Source organism: Epinephelus moara, chromosome 9 (genome assembly GCF_006386435.1).
Source record: "Epinephelus moara isolate mb chromosome 9, YSFRI_EMoa_1.0, whole genome shotgun sequence".
In the NCBI taxonomy this organism is placed as follows: Eukaryota; Metazoa; Chordata; class Actinopteri; order Perciformes; family Serranidae; genus Epinephelus; species Epinephelus moara.
The window spans coordinates 21191827-21213483 of record NC_065514.1 but is presented as its reverse complement, the minus strand read 5'-3'; the positions used below and the strand labels follow the sequence as shown (position 1 = coordinate 21213483).

The following is a 21657-nucleotide window of genomic DNA, read 5'->3' as shown; positions in this document are numbered from 1 at the left end:
GGATGATTCCAATATTTTTTAAACTCAGCATTTTTAAATTTGTCTACTTTTAAGACAACAAAAAAGGATTCAGTATTTCTCTACCAGTATTCTCGCAGTGTGGAGAAGGCTGTAAAAAACATCATTTAGATCTTCATTTTGGGAAGTAAAATTTACACAAATGATTTGCAAGAAATCATACATGAAATATAAACATCCAAATAATAGAAAGGTCATTAATTGGTCAAAACATCGAGTGGATTCATAATCTGATTGTTCTGAAAATTACGGCTACAGTCCAGAGAAATTACTATACACAATACATTAAAATAAGTCTTATTATTTAGTTTTGTAATAGACAGGATGGTTGAATTATTTCATTAATGCAGCAACAGGCATTGATGATGTAGGCTAATTGGTAATCTAACATTCTTTATCATGTATGCAATGGGATGTTTATCTGTGATCAGTTATCACATGTCTCTTCTGTATTCGATTTCCAATAATAAAGACCTTTTAATGATAGTTCCCCGTGTAACATCTGTTGTTTGAATCGAAAGGTACAATTTTAATCATGTGTGACCCCAAATAAAAACATTTTCCATTCTTTTGACTTTTATTTTGAAGTCGAGTGAAGCGACCAAACGGAAACGTGTAACCTTCACTGCGGGTGACTTGACTCCTGGTTTTTGAACCAGCTCCGGACTCACCGATCGTTCATTAGCTTGGTGAGCATAGCAGAGAGCAGTCAGCCCGTCGTGTCTCTACCCGAGGCCGGATGGTAAAATCCAACCTCCAGCGGATCCTGAACAGTCATTGCTTTGCTCGCGAGAAAGAAGGAAAACCACAGTCTTTAACTACCATGGCGGATTTGAGTAACGGTATCTGTGACATGATTGGGAAGTAAGTATACGACGAAAAACACCTCACCTTGCTAACTGCTAACTGTGGCGTGGGGGAGGGGTGGCTAGGCTAACCTAGCTAGCAGCCACCGAAAAGCGGAAGTGAAACGCTAGCTAACTTTAAATGTACCGTTTATACGTAATACGCTCTGTAATTGATGTCCCGGCGGTACATGTTGTGGCAGTCATTGTTAAAATGTTATTTAAAAAAATGTCACGGTTAAATAAGCCACGGATATTCACTTACTGGCCTTAAAGACGACACGAACAGTATTTGCTAACGTTAGCTATGAGCATCGTTGAACTTGTAGTACGTCACTGTAGTTAGCTCGCTAACTAGCTAACCAGTTAGCTTCAACATTTTAATGTAGTTAATGTTAATTATCGCATGTGAAAGAGAATTTAAATAAACCACAGTGTAGTTAGCCTTTTAGGAGACCACAAAGTCACAAGGGACTTAAATAGGATTATTTCAGTTCCTCTTACGCTAGGCTGTTTAAATACCAAAGCGACTGCCATTGTAAGAAGAAGGCTGTCATTTCACGGTCAACAACAACTCGCGATGTACGTCACATCAAAGAAAGAAAAGGCAAAACAAGGAACAAATGATATGTTGAATTTGGCCCGTAAAGTCATCAGGTGAGCACGTTTATGGCCACGTTGATCTCATGATCTGACATTAGTCAGATTGATCAACGTTATTACGCAACTGACAGGTAAATGCGGCAGCCTCGTGATGGTAGGACTGAGTTATTGCACGTAACGATGCAATGGCTCATGAAACATGAGGTTAAATGTCCCCTCACCCGTCGGAGAAATTGTTATGATTAATATTATTATTATTTATTTTTTATCCGAAATGTAGAGCACTGTCTCCGTTACCTAAATAGTCAGCACAGCAAAGTGAAAAGATAGTGGATGGACTTGACTGCTGAATTAATTGTCAGAAGGCTCCAAAGACTAAATTATTAGGATGTGTTTCATTAATTATTACTTAATAATTTACTTATTTATTTACTTGTTACTGTACTATTTGTATTGTATTTTATGAAACCAGACTCCTAATCTAAAGGCAAGGAAAATCGTGACTGTGAAGTGACAGCTGTTGAAATATAGTGCTGTTATATTCTGTGTTAACTAGGAAAAGCGATCCATTGACAGAAGATTAATTTTAACCAAAATCGATAATATAGTTGTTGTATTTGTCCTTTTTTCCCCTAAAATAAATGGCAAAAAAATCCCTGGATTCTCCATTACAGAGGATATGATGTCTTTCTTTGTCATGACATATAAACTAAATATTTTCATTTGTTTGTTAGCTCTAGACTGTCATTTTAAAACATTCTCCAGACCTTTCACAATCTATAATGGGCAATTTTATGTCATCAACAAAATGCACAATCAAATAATCAGATATGTCTTAAATAATAAGTTATCTCATATGTTGGTAAGTTGTTTGTTTTCAACTGATTATTTGAGCAAAAATGCCAACCATTTTCTAGTTATCTAATTTCCTCAGCTTCTCTCTTGTGAGGATTATCTTATTTTCTTATTATCTTTTTGTCTTATCATACAGAAAACAGAGTACCTTCAGGGTTTGGACAAAATAGGACATTTAGTGACATCACATTGTGCTGTAGGAAAATAATAATGGGTGTTTTTCACAATTAATAATAACCGCCAGAATGCCAGGAATACTAGTCGCAGCCCAAATATGAACCAGCTTAAGAAGATCCTTTCATGTTTGTAACAATAATAAAAAAAAAATACTCCTCTATTTTACAATGTGTTATAGGTCACTATATACAGTGTGTTTACCCGGCCGTTTGGGAAACACTAAAACAATGAAGATTTCGTTTGTAGACGTTTGGTAGATGTCAGGGGCTTTTCAACAGCTTAACTCGCCATGGCTGTTTCAACCAACAACACTGAAATTTGAGCTCAGGAATATGTGTCTGGGTTTGTGTTTTCAGCAGCAAATATTTTTGGTTGGTTGCCTTCAGCCGCATCCTGCTGTGCTGGTGCACCGCTCTTTATTTCTGTTAACAACCCTGCAAACACAGTGCCATTGTTTTGAGGAACATAAACTGTAAGTGGTTTGAGAGAGCAGCACCCAGTCCTGCTTGTGCAACATGTGTTCTGGATGCTAGAAGCTGCAATATTTGGTAAAGTTTACAACTTGGAAAAACTCGTTTGGGTTGTCAGCAATGGATAATCTTACTTTATTGCCAATAAAGCCAAACAGCCTGTCGTTAGTGTGCAGTGGTACATGAGCACATTTGAGCAACAGCAATTCAAGTCATTAGCATAATCTCAGGAGATGCTGCATGTGCACTTCATCGCACTGTGCAAATTTAGATTGCTTGTCAGAGTCTATATTTGTCTTTGTTAGATCCCATGTAATGTCTTTGAGGTTGTAGTTCCATATAAAAAAAAATTCCCTGATGTGTACCTATTGAGACATATGTTTTGTGGGTTTTGATTTATTTTTTCTGGTACAGTGTTGTGATTATGTCCTCCTCTGTCCCACCCTCCAGCCTGTCCCTGCACTGTAGTAGTACCCGCAGCCCGGGGCCTCTGTGGTGCTCCTGATGCCCCTCTCCCACCCCTGAAGATCCCAGGTGGGCGAGGGAATGGCACACGGGATCACACTCCTTCAGCTCGGCCACTCCACTCAGTAAGTCTAGACACATACACTCACTGTCTTACTGCTGAAAAGCAGTCAGAGGACCTAAAACGCAGATGCAGAAATGAGAGAGAGCTGTTTTTTGAGGAAGAAAAAAGTCAATAAAAGGAGCTGAATCATTTTCCTGTCACCTGATGTTTTGTCCGAAGTTTAACCGCTGGGTTTTACTTGATTTAATCATCTACGCTCAGCAGTGACACATTTTTCAAATTCTTTTCCCCCAAGAGTTCACATAATTTCTGAGTTCAGTTTCTCTGCTTGACCAGAGCTGCAGGTGCAGTAACAGGGCTCGCATGGATGCAATTGTTTTGACCGACATACTATCTACACGGCACGTTTAATGTCACCCACTGCTATTTTTAGATGCGTTACTAGTGTTTGTGTTTCCAGGATCGTAAGTTGACTGTAACGGAGGAGCCAGCAGGGAATGGTCGCCCTGGGATACTCCACTTCCAAAGTCGTCCCACCGTTACCAAGACAATACAGTGGGATGCTGTCCTGAGCAGCAGCGCACTCTACGTGGAGATACCTCTTGACCCTCTTCCTGAAGGCAGTAAGGAGAGGTAAGGCCAGGTTTTTTGCAGGTCTTAAAGGGACAGTTCACCCCCAGATTGAAAATACATATCTTTTCCTCCTACTTGAGGTGCTGTTTGGCAATCTAGATTGTTCTAGTGTAAGTTGCAGAAAAAGATATCAGTCCAAGAGATGTCTGCCTTCTCTCAGTATAATGGAACTACATGGCACTCGGCTTGTGGTGCTCAAAGCGCCAAAAAATACATTGGAAAAATTCAACAGCAATGTCTCTTTCCAGGAATTGTTACCCTGTTACTCAAGCTAATCAAGTTAATCAACAGGCCCTGTTGTGAGTAATTTCCCGCAGGACTACTTTCATTTTATTGAGCCACATCCACCAACCATCGCGCATAAGGAAGCGTGCATCTACTCATGAACAAGCGGCTTTTGGTCGTGATGGTGTGAGATGTAAACATTAATGGCATCCTCTGCTGAGCTGTAACGTTAGCTAGCTCAGTAGTGCTAGGTGAGCTAGCTACAGTTGTTGGGTGTATTTTAGTAAAAAGAAAAACAGTTCCTACATGAAACTGCTCACTATAAAGTCTGTGGATTATCTTGAGTAACCGGGTCATGATTTCTGGAAAGAGACATTGCTGCTGAGTTTCTCAAATGTATATTCTTGGCGCTTTGAGCACCACAAGCTGAGCACTTGAGGGGAAGCCAGCACAGAGCGTTTAAAACAACCAGTAAATACACAAGGTTTTACAGGATACGTGCAAGATTCAATCTGTTGTGTTCCTGGGCCTGCATATTAAGAGGTTGTTTTCCATTTTCTAACCTAAGCTGTGCATTGTTCTCCTCCAGCTTTGCGGCTCTCTTGGAGTATGCTGAAGAACATCTGAAAGTCGTTAGCGTGTTTGTCTGCTTTTACAAGAACAGAGATGATCGTGGTATGTGTTGACAGCCCTGTTTAGTTCCACCACACCTTTTTCATTCAACTTAGATAATGATTTTGGCTTCTGTGTTTTGACCTTCCTTCTTTATTCTTGCAGCTAAGCTGGTGCGTACATTCAGTTTCCTGGGCTTTGAGATTGTGAAACCGGGCCATGCCCTCGTCCCGCCTCGACCCGATGTATTCTTCATGGCCTACAATTTTGACAGGGACTCCTCGGATGAGGAGTAGCCCTCTGGACAGCCCCTCCAGCTCTGGCTTACTTCCCCCCTTTCTTCCCATTGTACGTTTGTCCATCCCGTCCCCGCTTACTCGTATACACCACCGTCTGTGTTTAAACCCTCAGCGGTAGCTCTCTGTATGCAAGTATTCATTTCCCCCATGCTTTTTGTGTTCAAGGGAATATGTAAGATGTGCATCTCCTGTTTCCACCATCTATCCTTGTGTGTTTTATTATACTGTTTTCATTGAAGATTAATCAATGTCGTCACCTAAAAGAGGAGGGAACCTTTGTTTTTTGGACTTACAATCATATTACAGTCGTCATAGCGTTCTGGTATAATTTCCATTTCCTGTCAAGTCTGTTTTTATTGATATTTCCTTTTCATGATAGAGTAAGATGGAGGGTTCTTCATTTCTTGAATGTACAATTAAAAGGTCATCAGGTTTACACTCGGGTACTCCAGCTTTCTTTTGATTGGCACCATAATGACGTTAAATTTGTCCCATGTTTTCCTTCTCTCTGAATCAAACAACAAATGCATTTCAGCGGGACCAGTTTTACTTTGTAGCACTAACATCCTCTTAAAAGTATTTGGATTTCTGAAACGTTACCTCTGAGTGACGGCCCTAATAATTGGTACTTCTCGGCTGGATAGTGAAACCGTTTAGACTAGAGAGGAGTGAAAAGATGAATGCTGTTCATGTGTCTGATGGTGGGCACTTCAGTTTCAAGTTAAAGATCCTATGATGAGTGTACTGGTACAACGCGAAAGGAGAGTGAATAATCCAAAGTGCTTTTGCTTCTGTCTGCCATGTATACCTGACGATATTGTAGTACTTTGTTTTTGGGGGTTGAAAAAAAAAATGCTGTGATGTTATGATTGGATTTTATCTCTTTTCTTTTGGATTAGCATTCCTTTAACTTTTCTTTTCATGATAGTATTGAGTTTGTTGTTCACCTGCATAGTGGTACCTGTTGTGCTTCTGTGATAATAAAACAAACAAAAACAATCCTTTGTTTGCCTCGGTATGTGCTTACCAATGCATTTAACTAAACTCCAAAGTGTCTTTTTGTTAGGGTTAGAAGAAAATCTGCTGCAAATCTCTTCTTTTTGTTGCATTTTTAAATTCAATATCCAGACAGCGTGTTTAGTATTTGTGTGTAAAACTTGTTTGTTTTTTTTACTCTGCTCAGTGTAACTGCCAGAGGTGCAAAATGTTACCGAGCACCGCAGAGGTGGATTTAAAAGCGCATACATTTATTACACAATCATCTGATATACATAATGCTTGTATGTATCTTTACAACCTAAAAGAGGATATTATAAAACACATTTGATGGTCCCTATTTGCACTAAAACTCTACTTAACATCCTGTGTTTTGTGTAGCTCTGTCTGCAAAAACTGAAAAAATCAGGTCAATTACAAAAGACTTAACAGGGCAGACATCCAGAGCATGTCCTGTGTCTTCACACCACCAGGGGGCTCCACAGGACACTGAACTACACATGACTGTTCAACAGCTGATGTTAAAGTTGCATCTGCAGTTTACACCAGTGTTAGAAACTAATGTATTTACATAACCCATGTAACCCAACTTAAATCTTTGTGATAAACTAGTGACCTCATGTTAATTCCAGTATCACTGCCTATCTTTAACCTGAACAGAGGTCCCACCAGGAAGAACAACTCATAAAGAGCCGTGTGGGTGTGCAGGGCCTTTTACTAAAGACAGCAGCAACATGTGGTTCTCTTGATTAAGCAAAATTGTTGCTAGTTTACAGGCCTTTGTTTCCACAGCAGCCATTTTGACTTGTCACAGTAGGAAAATCACAGGTGTTACTAATAACATTAACGACAGCTCTGTTGCTACAGAGTTCCTGCAGCTTAAGGCAAGTTAGATTTAAGAGTTGTTTAAAGTCACTTGGAATTAAATTTAAGACCAATTTTACAATAAGCAAAACTGAAAAAAAAAATTGCAAAAACATAACTTTTTTCTACTTCAAAGGCTGAAAGTAAAACCTTCTAGAGTGAAGCACATAGAAAACAATGGACATATTGTATTACCAGAAAGTATCTATTTGGTTTGCCTTGAAAAGCTTTATCATGTGTCATTTGATTCGATTAATGTAACAGAGTGTCCTGATCTGTGTGATGTTAATACAAGAGGCATTCTGTGAATTATTTAAAAATAGTTATTACAAATGATTTTAAGATATTACAATGCAAACTCAAAAGATTCATAATATCCTACATTCCACGTCTCACGATTTTAAGACTTCTAAAAGAGGGATTTAAGACATTATAATACCAATCAAGGCTTTATTTTTAGATTATCGAATTTAATGGCTTTTAAGGCTTTCTAAGGATCTGTGGGAACCCTGGTCCCAGTAAGCAATGGCAGTGTGAGCCAGCATGAAAACCAGGACCTTGAATTGAAGCAGCTAAATGGAATTCAGCCGTCCTTGCTCCCATTTCCACCTTTGTGTTTCCGACTGTTACATGTCAAAGTCTTCTGCAATAAAAGGGCTTTTGTTGTTTAAATGAAATTTATGTAATATGTAAAGTCATATGTAGGCACGGTGTAATCTGCTGGAGACCTGCTTCATTTGAAATGTTATTTCCACTACTCATTGACTGAGGATGTTCAGGATAAAGTGTTTATTTACAGCATAAAAATCTTTAAAATTCCTCTGCATCCCTGCCTGGACCCTCCATACTACAATGACTGACACATCTACATATCAAACTATTGATTTATTATATGATTTTTTCATTCCTTCCTTACTATAACCACCCAGCTGTTTATTTTTTCCAATCAATTTCAAAAATATGTATTACTATAACTGCTATTATTATTATTACTATTACCGTTTTTGGTGTTTTCCTTTCCACACACACACAATCATAAACATGTGCCATATTGTACATATTTCCCAAAACTTAACTGCTTCTGGAGATATTATCCTTAGAATTATTAGGACTATTATTTCATCCATTTTTTCTGTTATGCCCTACATATATGTATCATGTTAAATTCTGTATGTCACCTTGTTTTCTTTGTCTGTCCTTAAGATATTTATTCCCCATTCCTATCATGGTTGTACCTGTAAAGCAGCCACTGTTTTGCACTTTGTTTTGTATTTTGCACCAATAAAAACTAAGTAAAATAAATAAAAACCTTTAAAAATCTTTCATTTTCTTTTCAATATCACAAGGAAACACTGCCTGTTTGACATATCCATAGAAAGAACAAGAAAAAAACCCTAAAAAAAACCCCCACACATTTACCATCTGCATCAACAAAAAAGTCATGGTGTCATTTACAGCCACCTGAACAAAGTATCTGACACCAAGAGTTTTTTGGAAAATGTAACGTATGGAGACCACCAGCCTAAAATCTGCATAATAGAAAAAAACGTAAAATATATGTCTTTATATATGTCTGCTTTTCAGGGGAATTTTTATTTTTCATTTTCTAATTAAAAAAGAAAACAATGATTAGTTGGCCAGATGTCACAGAGCTGTAATTAACATCACTGTAAATGAAACGATCTGCTGGCCACTTTAGTTGTGCGTTTAATTTCATGGTGCACATTAGCATCACTCGTAATCTTGTGACTTCACATTTTACACTGAAATTGAAAGTCATAAGCTTCATGAAATCACACCAGACAAAAAGAGAAGAAGCGTTCGTTATTTTTCTGGAATCCAAATATTTAATAGGTACATATCAAGTATTATTATGACATGTATAAAATTTCAGATCACAATATGAAGCATGAAACTCCTCAGACTGGCATATGCTGCAAATGTTTGAGGTCGCCACATAAAAATGACTAATGATTAAAATAGAAGAGAAGCAACTAAAATGGTAGAAAAATGGCGTACAGACATAGATAATAGTAAGCATTCTAGGAAAAATTAAATGCAACTTTTCAAACTTTTTTCTTCAATAGAGTGCAATAAAAATAAAAAACAACACAGCACTGAAGCCAAGCGTCCACAAGACGTCTAAAAATTGTTAGTACTGTAGGCTCACGGAGGGCAGAGGACAGCGGAGAGAGGAGGAGAGGAGGAGAGGGAGAGAAGGTCACAGCAGAGAAAGAAACGAGGGCTATTAGCTTGCCAGTCAATGCGGGGAGAACAAAAAAAAAAAAAATCTTTGAACAAGATTGAACAACAGTGGAAGAAATGCACATCACAGTTAGCTTTAAAGACCATAGTAGCTTTTGTACTTGCATGTTGTTGATAAAAGAGACAAAAAAAAAATCCTGAATGACTGAACGGAAACAAGGAAATCACCACAAACAAACAAACAGCCGGCCAATGAGAGGGGGGGATCTGAGTGTCAACAGAGCAGTAAGAAACTGTTGTGTACAGCAGCGTGTTTTCTGTCATTGTCTCCGCTCTACACTAAACATGGCAACGCCTGGAAAGGCTGTTACAGGTGAGCGTGACAGTGTCGATGAACGAGGGCTACATTTTCCCACAAAACCAGCTCAAGTGTTGAAACTGTTTCGGTTACATTATCTGAAATTCAGCGCAAGTCAGTGCTGCTGCTCTCTGCGGGACGTTTTTGTTTTAGTTCCTGCCAACCCTGGACATTTTAAAGTACCATATCTGCACTGAACAAGATGCAAGCTGCATCGGCTGTTCAAGATAGAAAACATTTTTAACTCAGGCTGTAAAACATGTATGTGTGATGCTGTGTCAGATCTGACAAAACATGAAGATAACCCATAACTATGGCTGAAACTAATGATAATTTACCATTGATTAATATGATTATTTTGTCCAAAGCGACGTCTCCAAATTGCGTCTCTTGTCCAACAGTCTAAACCCAAAACTCCTCATTTACTATCATAAATGAAAAAGCAGCAAATCCTCACATTTAAGGAGCTACAACCAGCAAATGTTTGACATATCTGCTTTACTAAAATTCATCGATTAGTCGCTGGAGCTCTAACTATAAATGAGCGTGTGTGGGTGAAGTGTACATCACTACATGCTAACAGTAACCCTGTCTGTAGTCATTACATGACTATATCACCATGTGGCACTACGGAGCAGCTGCAAAAGATTTTCAAACTATCGAAAGGTCTTGTAAAAAGAAAACTCACACGAGGATAAACAAGGAAAGAAGAAAAATACATGTAGTATTCTGTCAGATTCTGACTGCCACTGATATTCCTTGTTGCGGAGGTTTTCTTAGAGTGATTAAAACAAACTCATGTGAAGCTGTCACATATATGGAGGGCTTTGTTTCTCACCGGTGAGGCTGAATCCACTGGATAGTGACATATAAGAAAAGGTAAGCACACAAAAGTAGCTTAAAAACTTGTATCATACTGTTTACGGAGACATTTTAGTTTGTATCCAGTTCACAGCTGCCATTTAATGCTCATTTGTGTTTTCAGCCATGGACCATGGTGCGTTAGACCTGCTGATCTGGTGAGACAAATGACTTCCTCATATTGCTGTTTTATTTTTAGCTTGTACAATGAATCAACACAGACCCTCCTGTCCAACTAACGTAGCCAAAAACCTCATAAAACCATTAAAAAAAAAAATATGTATATGTAACACATGCTCTTAATCCATATAAACATGTCCTATATCATCCAGCATATCCAAAATAAATGAACTACTTTTCACTCTTTGGATGCAACTGTCTGTGTCAAGAAATCTGTTTGTGTATTTAAGTATGTAAGATTCACAGCACAGCCAGCATAAGACTTGATCAGTAACTCTTGAACACGTCTGTTTGCTATCTTTGACACTTTGCAGTGTTAAAGTTCTGACTGAGTGGTGCAGTGAAGGACATAACTTCACCTTGCACATACACAGAGTTTTCTGTTATATATTCAATGCTCTGTGCGGGTTTATTGAAAGACTACCAACTGAAACATTCAATAGTGTATTCACAGAGCTACTGAAATGTGTTCTGCTCATAAACTCTGTGGACTCTGACACACATATGCACTATTGAAAACGTTTCAAAGTGCCATGTATGGATGGGAAGTGTTGACATTTTTCAGTGCTAGTGTCAATACGATACCTGATTCAATTCCTAACTTTAAGGAAAAGCAACTTTTTCTACAATTTTTCCCCCATTTAACAAAAGGAGTTCTTAATTTTTTGTAGTCAAACAAGAGCTTGGCCTAAATAAAATAGTCTAAAATTAGGATTTTAAATCGATAAAATTCTGATTTAAAAGGAGGCTGAGACATTAGAAAGTGACCAGGCATTGGATGCCAACTTTCAGTAGTTGAAACATTTTGATCGTCTGTGCTACAAGGCACTTTTATCCTCTGGGTCTAGACTGGTGAATAACAATTCATGACAATATCAGACTGGTTGCACAGTCTCTTTCTATCTAGCTTATATAGTGTATATGTGGGTACACTGCACACTCTGGCAGCGTCCCTGAGCCCCTGATGGTGTGCATCCTCATAACCATTACGTGGATTTGAAAGCACTGTCGGGGAATAGAAATCAGTGACCTTTTTTTTCAGGCCAAACCACGGCAAATTGAGATGGATGTATCACCATTTCCTGGATGTAATGCGACAACAAATAACTCATATCATCCTGGCTGTGCAGTCGCTCATCAGACTTCTAAAACTGAAGGAAAAGCAGATCGTGCTGGATACCCAGAGCTCTCCAGCGAACATTACACTGAATCTAACCGAGAGAACAATAGCAGGTGAATATCTGCTGAGCACTAAATATGCTAACCATCTTTGTGTGAAGTCCTCCTTGATTGTGGTTGCTTGGTAACACCAGGGACAACCACAGTGTGCCCTTCTAGGCGTCATTGAAAAGAAGAAACAAGCATCGCTCCTCGTTCTTCTCGAGCATTTCTCTTCGCAATTTAATTCTTTACTTTCCACTCTATCATTACATTGTTTATCTGGTAAACAAATTAAAGGGAAACACAAGAACGTACTCATCTAATGTACGAGAAGTTTACTCTGTGCCATTTGACTGAAGAAGTGGAACCATGAATGTAAGGATGTGAAATATGGAAGTGAGAACTTTATTATAAATGTCTTAACATGAATGTTTAAAGGAACAGTTCACCATAAAATCAGAGGTACATCTTGTGCTATTTGTCAATCTAAATTGTTTTGGTGTGAGTTGCCAAGTGTTGGAGATATCGTCTGTAGAGATGTCTGCCTTCTCTCGAATATACAGAAACTAGATGGCACTCAGCTTGTGGTGCTCAAAGCGCAAAAAAACCTTTTGAAAAACTCAGCAGCAATGTCCCTTTACAGAAATAATGGCCTGACTACTAAGATAATCCACAGACCTTGTTGTGAACAGTTTCATGTAGGAAGTATTTTCTTTCTACCAAGCTACACCCGCCAACTGTATCACAGCGCAGAAAGAAGTGCGCATCAACTCATGGACAAGAGGTTTGTGCTCGTGACAGTGAGCGATGTAAACATTAACGGCATCTTCCCTGGCTGAGCTGTAACGTTAGCTTACGTAGTGGTGCAAAGAAAGCTAGCAGTAGATGCACGTTTCCTTCTGTGCAGTGATATGGTTGGCCGGTTTCTTTGTATTTAAGAGAAGGCAAACATCTCTCGACAACTCTGACCAAAACAATCTAGATTAATTAACAGCACTACAGGTAAGAGGAAAAATATGTATTTTTGATTTGGGGGTGAACTGTGCCTTTAATACATAAAAGAATGATGATGTGATTTGCTAAGATCCTGTTTGGATTTATTTTAGGCGTGATTCCTCACCACAAATGACTTTTTCTTAACAGCAGATTTCTGAAGATATTTGCCTCTGACTTGCTCTACAGCCTCATGTCTTTGGTATGTTTATGGAGCAAACAGCTTTTTAAAAAACTTTTACTCCACCTAAAATCTAAAACAGTCATGCCTGTTGATCATTGTTGCGTTCACTATACGCTTGCTGTTTTGTTGGATCTAGAACTCTCCTGACGCTGCAAACAAACCTGACACAGCTGCCAAATTTCTGTTCTCTGCAAATCCACTGAAAGTTACCTCTGGTGAGACATTTGCTATCTTATTAGCCCCAAGTATGACAATGGCATTATTCCAAGTGACACGAGCAGCTAGCAGAAGGCTAGCGTGTGCTCCTAATTAACCTACAAAATAAGTCCTGCCATTGATAAAGTGCTTCAAAGGCATAAAACACTGTGTGCTTTGTTTCATGTACAAATACATGTTAATTCTTGACTTCCGTGATTGTACCATGTCAAGTTCAGGCGCATGACCTATTCTGCTCATTCTGAGTGTTGTGCAGGGGGTGTTACGTCCTGCTGTGCCTAAATCACTGTGTTAAACTAGCACCTTTATTTGCCAGCCCAGCTGACAAAAATACTGCATGTATATGAAGCAGCTCAGCTCAGTTTTTTGGTGTAGAACTGCGTACATGGTACACAAAAATGCATACAGGTTGGCAGGAGTTGAATGGCTGATTTCACGATACTGCCAGGGAGAAATCTGCACTCATCGATGTGGCGTATGTCAATTTATGTGTGAATGACAACAACAGAAAATGAGCTAATATCTTGAGGTGGCGAGTGGGTGTGAAATCGGGCTCCTTTTGTGCGTTTGTGGGGGGCAGGAGTAAAGAGGTTAAAAAATATCCATGGTGTAATTTCAGGCTGGTGATGTTAATGGAGACAGTCCAGGTTCAACAGATGAGGTCAGTCCCTACTGAGGTTGTTTGTGTATGAATGATTGTATACATAAATGGCTGTATATATGCAATATACATTTGCCCGTGGGTAAGTACAGTATGTGTGCGCAATGCATTTTAAAGTGGAGCTCTAGGTACTTGACAGTATACGCGGGTGCACAGAATGGATGCTTATGTGCGTGTATGTACGTATTCTACTTATAAATGTGATTTCGACCTCACCGGCCCTTGCTGTAGCCGGGATAGAACTGGTCAAGCAGCAACTGAAGCGTCACGTTTTGGGTCATGACGAAGTCTTTGCCCAGGTCGTGACGGCAGGCAGGGCAGGTGTACACCTTTGCTCGGAACGAGCGTTGTAGACAGCTCTGAGGAGAGAGGACCAGCAGGAGAAATTCACACACAGTTACAAGGATTTTGAGAAGTGGTAGTTTTAAATACATGCAGTCAATACAGACCTTGCAAACATTGTGTGAGCAGACGGTGGTGATGGGTTGGAAGGCCAGCTCCTGGCAGCACACACACATGAAGATCTGCTCCATCTTCCGCAGGAAATTCTTTATAAATACACAAACAGAAACACATGAAAGGAATGAAGAAGGAGGGAAGAAAAAAAATATTGCAATTGTAGAAAGAGCTTTTAGAAATGTACTGCCATTTTTACATTTGTGCTTTCTGCTAATGTCAGTTTCCAGGTAAAACAGCTAATTAGCTGCACAGCTGAAGCACATTAAACAGCATGTAAGGCTGCAAATGCCACTTTGTTCCGGTTAGATGATGGTATGGTCCTTGCTCTTCAAAATCACTGCTAACAACACACTGTCTGCCTGTGACACGTAGCTACACAAGTTTGTTTACTTTGTCTCTTGCTGCCTACGACATCAACAAGCCCCTAGAGCCAGCTGAGACAAAAAGGAGCATTTCTAAAATTTCCCCAAAGACCTTTTTTCTTCCTTTTTATAATGCAACACGATCAACAGTACAATTAAAAAACGCGCTAACAAAAAAAGATGACCTAATGTGTTTTCAGTTGGACTTTAAGATCTGAAGACTGAGGAGATGAATTTTATTTTCATGGATCAGTGACATTCAATACTTCTCCTTTACAAGGCTGCCGTGTGAGATGCTTTGTGAACTCAGTGTTGAAGAGCCTGAGATGTGTTCAGCCCCTTTCCCACTGTACAAAAAACCATTAACACCCACTAACATCTGGCTTTTGTTTGGTGGGGAAAGGTTACAATCGTCATTCATTCCCAGGACAAATGACTCTGCAGTAGTCACAGGTATTTATCGGCTCCAGCTCGGACCGGTTCCAATCGGCAGCAATAAAAACATGACACCCAGGTGGATGCATTAATCTTTGCCCCCTTTTCCGGCACAATGAATTGCTGCAGCAAATTTCATCTGTCTCAAAATCAGTCAGCACCAAGTTTTAAAAAGCAACTAAATACCGCTACAGCAATGGGAAAAGAGTCCATCACCTAATTTCATCTGGGTTTCCCGTGCTTAAAATCCTGCTTATACACACTCATTTTGGTGGAAAAAGGAAAAGGGGTATTAGTGTGTCAGAAAGTACTAGGATTCATACCGGTCCCTCTTTAAGGTGTCCCATGGCTTCATCCCAGAGTTTCTTGTTGGCTGTGTCCTCCCGGATCAACTGCTGCTGCTGCTCTGACAGCTGGAAAGTCTCCTCAATCTTCACTTTTTTAGAGGGAGGCTCTGACGCTGGTGACAACTCTGGTAAAGACACAGACATAAGACTGAAAAATGCAGCCACTCTTGGAGAAAAGATAGATGATGATGAAAATGATGTTAACAGTAGTGCACGCTGGTGTAAAAGAAGACACTGGTGGATATCAAATATTTACGAGCCATCTTAAAAGAGGTTTCACTGCCCGCGCTGTTCTCACCTGTCCTCTTCTCACAACACCTTGTCTGACCTGCTTTGAGATTCATCTGTAAAAGCACCCACCACTATCTCTGGTTGTCTTCTGCTCCCCATTACTCTGTGGCTCCTCTTCATCCACACCGGCCATTGGCTGCTCATCATCCTCTTCTTCGTCATTCTCTTCTTTCTCCTTGATCTTGCGTCTCCGTGGCCTCCCCCTTCCGGGATAGTGCTTACTCCGGCCGCCGCGCCCAGGTCGAGCACAGGCCTCCTTCTTTGTTTTGTTAGCCATTGCCGCCAAGTAGCCGGGCGGGTACTGTTGGCAGTGGCACTTAGTAAAACACACGAAATAACTTAGACAGAGTATTGACGGCTTGTATACATGTACTGTCTAAACAGAAGCTTATAGCATAGAAATGCATTGGTGAATATCTGTAGAGTCTTTACAGCGAAGTTCACACACACACACACACACACACACACACACACACACACACACACACACAGATGCACTTTCAGTCTAACCTGAACAGAAAGACCCAGTTTCTTTATCCTCTCAAGTCCTTCAGGCGTCCATGGTGCTGGCTCCAAATCATCCCGTCTCAGCAGGTACCGCCACACCAGGTAACCACACTTTCCAATCTCTGGCCAGTACTTCACCACCTAAAATTAACACATAACCACAATATATTTAAAACATGCTATGATAATACTGGTGCTGGTCAATATGTTTTAATAGCATCTTTGGATGTCCAGCAGCTTTACTTGAAGTTAGCCAATCTGTTTTAAAGTACAAAAAACAAAAACAAATCTGCACATCTGTACCTTGTAAATACCATCGTAGCGGTTTCCCTCCTCGGGAGCGTATTTGCTGATGCGTCGACCTTTAGAACTGCGCACCACTCTGACCGGCTTTCCCGCCCGCCAGTTCCTTGATTCTGCCCCATCTTTGTCATTCAGAGGTGCATCGCAGTTCAAGGCCAACGCCCTGCAGGAGTCAGGATCCAAGAGTTGACAGAATGATTTTCATCAAGTCTTACTCAGGATGAGGGATGTTAATACACAATCTTTATAGACTGATGTTAAGTTTATCATTACAGCTCATTTGTCTTTAAAAACAGTAGAAAATCTGTCAGCTGTGTTTCACCTGTTCATATGTGTCAGGGTCTGGTCAAAAGTGTGCTCTCCGATCCGTTTGTTTCCTGAGAGGTCACGACCCCCGCTGCCTGTGTAGGTGAACTCATCTCCGCGGTCCTACAGCAGGTCATGGTAACCATTACAAAATGATCAGCATACTTAGGGAAAATCCCTCTACTCATTGTGGCCGTACAATGAGCATGATACAAATAACCTACCACTTCATCTTCAAAGCCCCCAGCCAACACCAGCGAATAGGAGCCATCGTTACTGCGCCCGTGGATACCGCCAACATGCGGCCTGTGAACACCTGCCTCACTCACCTAAAATGTTGGTGTGAGGTAGAGAAAGAAACAGAGAAGCAGAGGAAAGCTATTGATGATATAGGCAGTAATATAACAGATATCACATTACAGAAAGATACGACAATACAATCCATAATGAGACTTAAAGGAATATTTCTCCCCCAATCAACCATATATGTATATCAATAACTCACCTTGTGTTATGTTGAATTTGTGTTTTTTCTCGCATTTCTTGCAAACAGAGAAAATTCTTGATCGAGTGAGGTCAGGGGCGATCACGTTTAACAACAGAAAAACTATATCAAAAAATCTGTTAAACTCTCACACAACTTGTGCAGTATAATCCAAGTCTCATTTATCTAGTCGTACACTCACTACTTCCCAAACAGACGATCTTTTCCGACAGGGAACTTAACAGAGAGGGAAACTCATCTTAGCTCTTTTCAAAGCCAGACACCTTTGACAAAAACAGTAATTTTATCTGACTGAACATAGGAACTACTGGTCTACCATCTCCTTGATCAGTTAGATTATTTGTGTTGTTGTGTGATTTTGGTGTTTTAAAGGGTTAATTCGGATTGACCAAAGTCACACAGCAGTAAGGTGTTAGGGAAAATGCATGTGTTTGGGAAGTACTGAGCATACCACTGGATAAATGAGAGTTGAACTGCACTGCTTGAGTTGTGTGAGAGTTTGTAAAGGGATGTCTTGATATAGTTTTGCTGTTATTAATCACAGACCCCTTTGACATCAATTAATCAAGAATTTTCTTAGTTTTCCGATTCTTCATTCACCAGAGGCACGCGAGAATAATGTTCTCTTCACAAATTCTGTGTAACACAGGGTGACTAATCGCTACACAAATGGTCATTTGGAAAGTGAAATATTCCTTTGACAAACTGCTCAGTTTTCTTTCAGCTTTTATAAATGATCAGAGTATAATTTTAATTTAATTTTTATTTAATTTAATTTTTTATATACTTATACTTAATTCATTTGTGATGCACTGTGAAAATGGCTTACCTGGACTCTGAATTTCCAGGTGGTTCCAACAGGAACGCCAGGTATTGGTCCATAGTGGTTTGAAGGAACAATTGTGCACTCCTTAGTGCGTCCCACACAGGCCATACCCTGCAATCACATCAAAACAGACAACAAAGACTGTCAGCTGCATGCAAAAACTATAATTAAATATCCACGAGTGCAAATGCCTTTAAATCACATTAGTGTAGTGTTTAAGAGCAGAGATGCTGATGTGTTTTTCTTTCAATCATCATCTAAATTCCATTTCGGAGGTACGCATGATTTCAAAAGTGAGAAGACAAAAACGTATTTTATTTTAAGAGTTATAAAATTGCTGTAATGTGAAAGGCAAGAATAAATGCTGTGTGACTCACAGCACTTAAATGTGCCCAAACACACAAGCCAGGCTGTTTTCAATTAGTCCACAGAGAAAGGGAGCATTCTGGTAAAGAAATGAGTTATTTTTCCGTTGGCAGTTCCAGGAAAGTGGCTAAGTCATGCTTAATGGCATTGTTCACATTACACCATGGAGCAGAGCGTAAGGGAGACAGCCAGGCCGGGATGGAAACGAGCCACATAATATCTCAAAGTGTTGCCATGAGAAGACTCGGAGGAGATTTTGGGGAAAAAAATATTTAACAGTATGCTTAAAACAGATGCTTTTTAAAAACACTTTTAAAAACATGTCAGCTGTCTTCCTCCGTCTCATTTTCTGCCTCAGCAGCTAGCAGGGGATAATTTCACTTTCTGCCAAGTAAAATGTCTGAATGTACTGAGAAAAAGGAAGTGTACACACTGCTTGTTAGTCATGTTGTGACTATTGAAAAGCAGCACAACAATCAACAACACATCAATATTTGCACAAATAAGCCTTTAAAAAAAGTCATACGACTCTAACCAATATTATTAATCAACTCCAGGAGCCTGGTCAAACATTAAGTAGATATTAAGTCTTGTCGACTGGATCAAAAACATCTGATCCAATCGTTTGATTCGAGGGAAAAAGCTGTGGTGTGCTCAGGCAATATTAAACGGAGCTTCAAAGACGTACACACAAAAACTCTTCACATGAAACAAACCATTTATCTGTGATCAAGAACAACACGACGCAGAGCAGATTACTTACACAAAATATTAAGCACATAAAAGATACACAGAGGAACAAACCAGTTTGCAGAGAGTAAATGGGATGAAATGTGTGTGTGATGCAAGAATAATGCACTCAGTGGACGAATCAATAAATTAAAGGCTCACCCAAACATTTGCTGCCGGGGGTAAACAATAAGAACTATATGCTACAAACTGCTGCACAAATATAGTGTCATTTAAGCAAGTATTCTCAACAATCTGGTTGGGACGTGATACATTTTTGAACACTAATCGCTTGTGGTAAGTGTTGCAATGTAAATCTGATTTGTGGAAAATGAAAATGCTTCTTCTATCTCTTACTCAAAGCATAAACTGGCTACTTCAGCCTGGATGTGCCCAATACAAGGAATGGGAGCTTTTTTCTATTATCTTGGCTCTTTTTCAGTGATGGCAGACTTTTGGAAAATTGATCTGGAAAAGTTAATGGCAACTGGAGGAGGAAGAAGAATGACAGGCACTCCCTCAGGCTTACTGTTGAAATTGTAAGACTTTCAGTCTTACAGAGCCGCTGTCAGTCCACCTGGTGTGTGTGTGTATTTTTGGGTGCCCTTGGTTCTCACCTTTCCCCAGTCCCTTTGACTCTCGGTCGTTGCCGAAGGCATCTTGGCTTTCTTCTTGCTGGCTTTGAGCTTCTCTCCTGCCTTCACGACCTCGCTGGTGTCATTCTTACAGGTGGGACAGTACCTGGCAGAATGGGAGGAAATCATTTTTTGCAGGAAATTCAAAAAATATAAAATAAAACAAATATTTCACACCCTAATTCATGCTTGGCAGAGAAAAATCTGAAGCTGTTGCATTAGATAAACTCACATCTGCATGATGTCATTATTTAATATTGATTTCAACCTCAATCACCACTTAATTACTGCTTAAATGCACTTCAGCTCATATCAAACACCGTTAATCAACCTTTTTAAATTGACTGTGAAGCACAGGATGTCGTGGCTAATTGCCGAGCTACACTCCCTCTCACCAGTCCTCGTCATCGGGGATGGTGGCCAGCGGTGGGTTCAGGCAGTAGATGTGGAACGCCATGTTACACTCATCGCACAGCAGCTGCATGTGAGCATCCTGTTTCCCGCCACACACACAGCAGGAGCAGAAGCGGCACTCAGCATCGGGGTCAGCCTTGCAGTGCTTACACTCCGGGCCGCTCTTCCCTGGTTCCAAGGACAAGACATTCATACACGCATGCACACGTACTTGAAGATGGTCTTATGGTATCGTCTTGGTAACATAAATCTTCAAAAGCAATATGGACATGTTTTGCCACTATTTCTACCGAGTGTGTATGAATGTGTGCTGTCTGCTGCATACGTTTAAACTGTCCATCTGAAGCCGAGAGTGCACGAGCTCCTGGTTTTTCCACCTGGTAGATTTCATCCAGAAACTGTACTTTACAATCCCCGATTACATCTCCAGGACCCCTGAAGGGAGGGTGGGACAAGAAAGAGAAGGGAACAGAGAGAGAGATGAAAGCACAGGAAAAGAAAAAGACAGATAAAGGGTAATTACCTTCACCAAAGAGGTTATGTTTTCTTTTTGGTGTGTGTGTCTGTATGTCTGTCAGCAGGATTCCAGAAAAACTAGAGACAATTTCATAAAACTTTTTGGAAGGAGGTAGCATATACTAATTATTTTTCACTTTTGTTAACACTGCAAGATAGAACCGATACTGGGATGCAATTCTTCCGGACCTGATGGCAGCATACAAGTGTTGTAGTCTGGAGTTAAATTCTAAAGAAATTAAAAGGCTGTGTACCAGCACAGAAGGAGAGCAACAACACGTGGAAGATGGCGACAAGTGCAGCTGCAGTGACAGCTCTGCCTTGACTCATCAAAAAGAAAAGTGTTATTCCCTAAGGCCTTCTTTTTTTTTTGGTTTCTTTGCAATGGGAGCACCACATGTTTAGTAGAGCTGTACCCAACTCAGATTTATGTCAGTCGAATCAGATTCGGCTGTTCCTTTTTTCATATAGTGTTTTAAAGTTTGAACTGCGCTCAGCAGGACGTCAAGTGTGACAGTGACATTCACCTAATGTAGGTGACAAGCTAACTACACTAATGACAGATCAGAAATGTGAAGCCTTTTTTGCCGACACTAGATATCAAACAAAAGCTATAGACTGTATCATATTAAGTCGCTGGGGGCTGTTAATTCACCACTTGTAATAAGAAGGTAGATGGTAATGTTATCTCAAAACCTGACCAGGCAAAGC

At 40.0% G+C, this 21657-nt stretch overlaps 2 protein-coding genes across 3 annotated transcripts in view; one reads left to right on the top strand and one right to left on the bottom strand.

The window, feature by feature from the left end:
- The first annotated feature begins 677 nt into the window (after positions 1-677).
- oaz1b (ornithine decarboxylase antizyme 1b) lies at positions 678-6265 on the top strand. Its single transcript, XM_050052912.1, is given in 6 exon segments — positions 678-882; positions 3419-3470; positions 3472-3558; positions 3958-4130; positions 4945-5030; positions 5133-6265. Coding segments are annotated over 6 exon segments (654 nt in total). The 5' UTR covers positions 678-757; the 3' UTR covers positions 5264-6265.
- Positions 6266-8950: 2685 nt separating this feature from the next.
- Positions 8951-21657, bottom strand: part of LOC126395455 (E3 ubiquitin-protein ligase UHRF2-like) — a 38213-nt gene continuing 25506 nt past the window's right edge. Inside the window, exons 5-16 of one of the 2 annotated variants that reach the window (XM_050052936.1) lie at positions 20756-20865; positions 20412-20598; positions 19999-20122; positions 18290-18397; positions 17180-17284; positions 16972-17078; positions 16650-16812; positions 16350-16487; positions 15909-16155; positions 15525-15673; positions 14395-14493; positions 8951-14304 (exon numbers count right to left, since the gene is read on the bottom strand). In XM_050052936.1, coding sequence (XP_049908893.1) covers positions 14158-14304; positions 14395-14493; positions 15525-15673; positions 15909-16155; positions 16350-16487; positions 16650-16812; positions 16972-17078; positions 17180-17284; positions 18290-18397; positions 19999-20122; positions 20412-20598; positions 20756-20865 — 1684 coding nt within the window. In that variant the 3' untranslated portion in view covers positions 8951-14157. The remainder of the gene's footprint in view (positions 14305-14394; positions 14494-15524; positions 15674-15908; positions 16156-16349; positions 16488-16649; positions 16813-16971; positions 17079-17179; positions 17285-18289; positions 18398-19998; positions 20123-20411; positions 20599-20755; positions 20866-21657) is intronic. The other variant, XM_050052937.1, reaches the window with a different exon arrangement.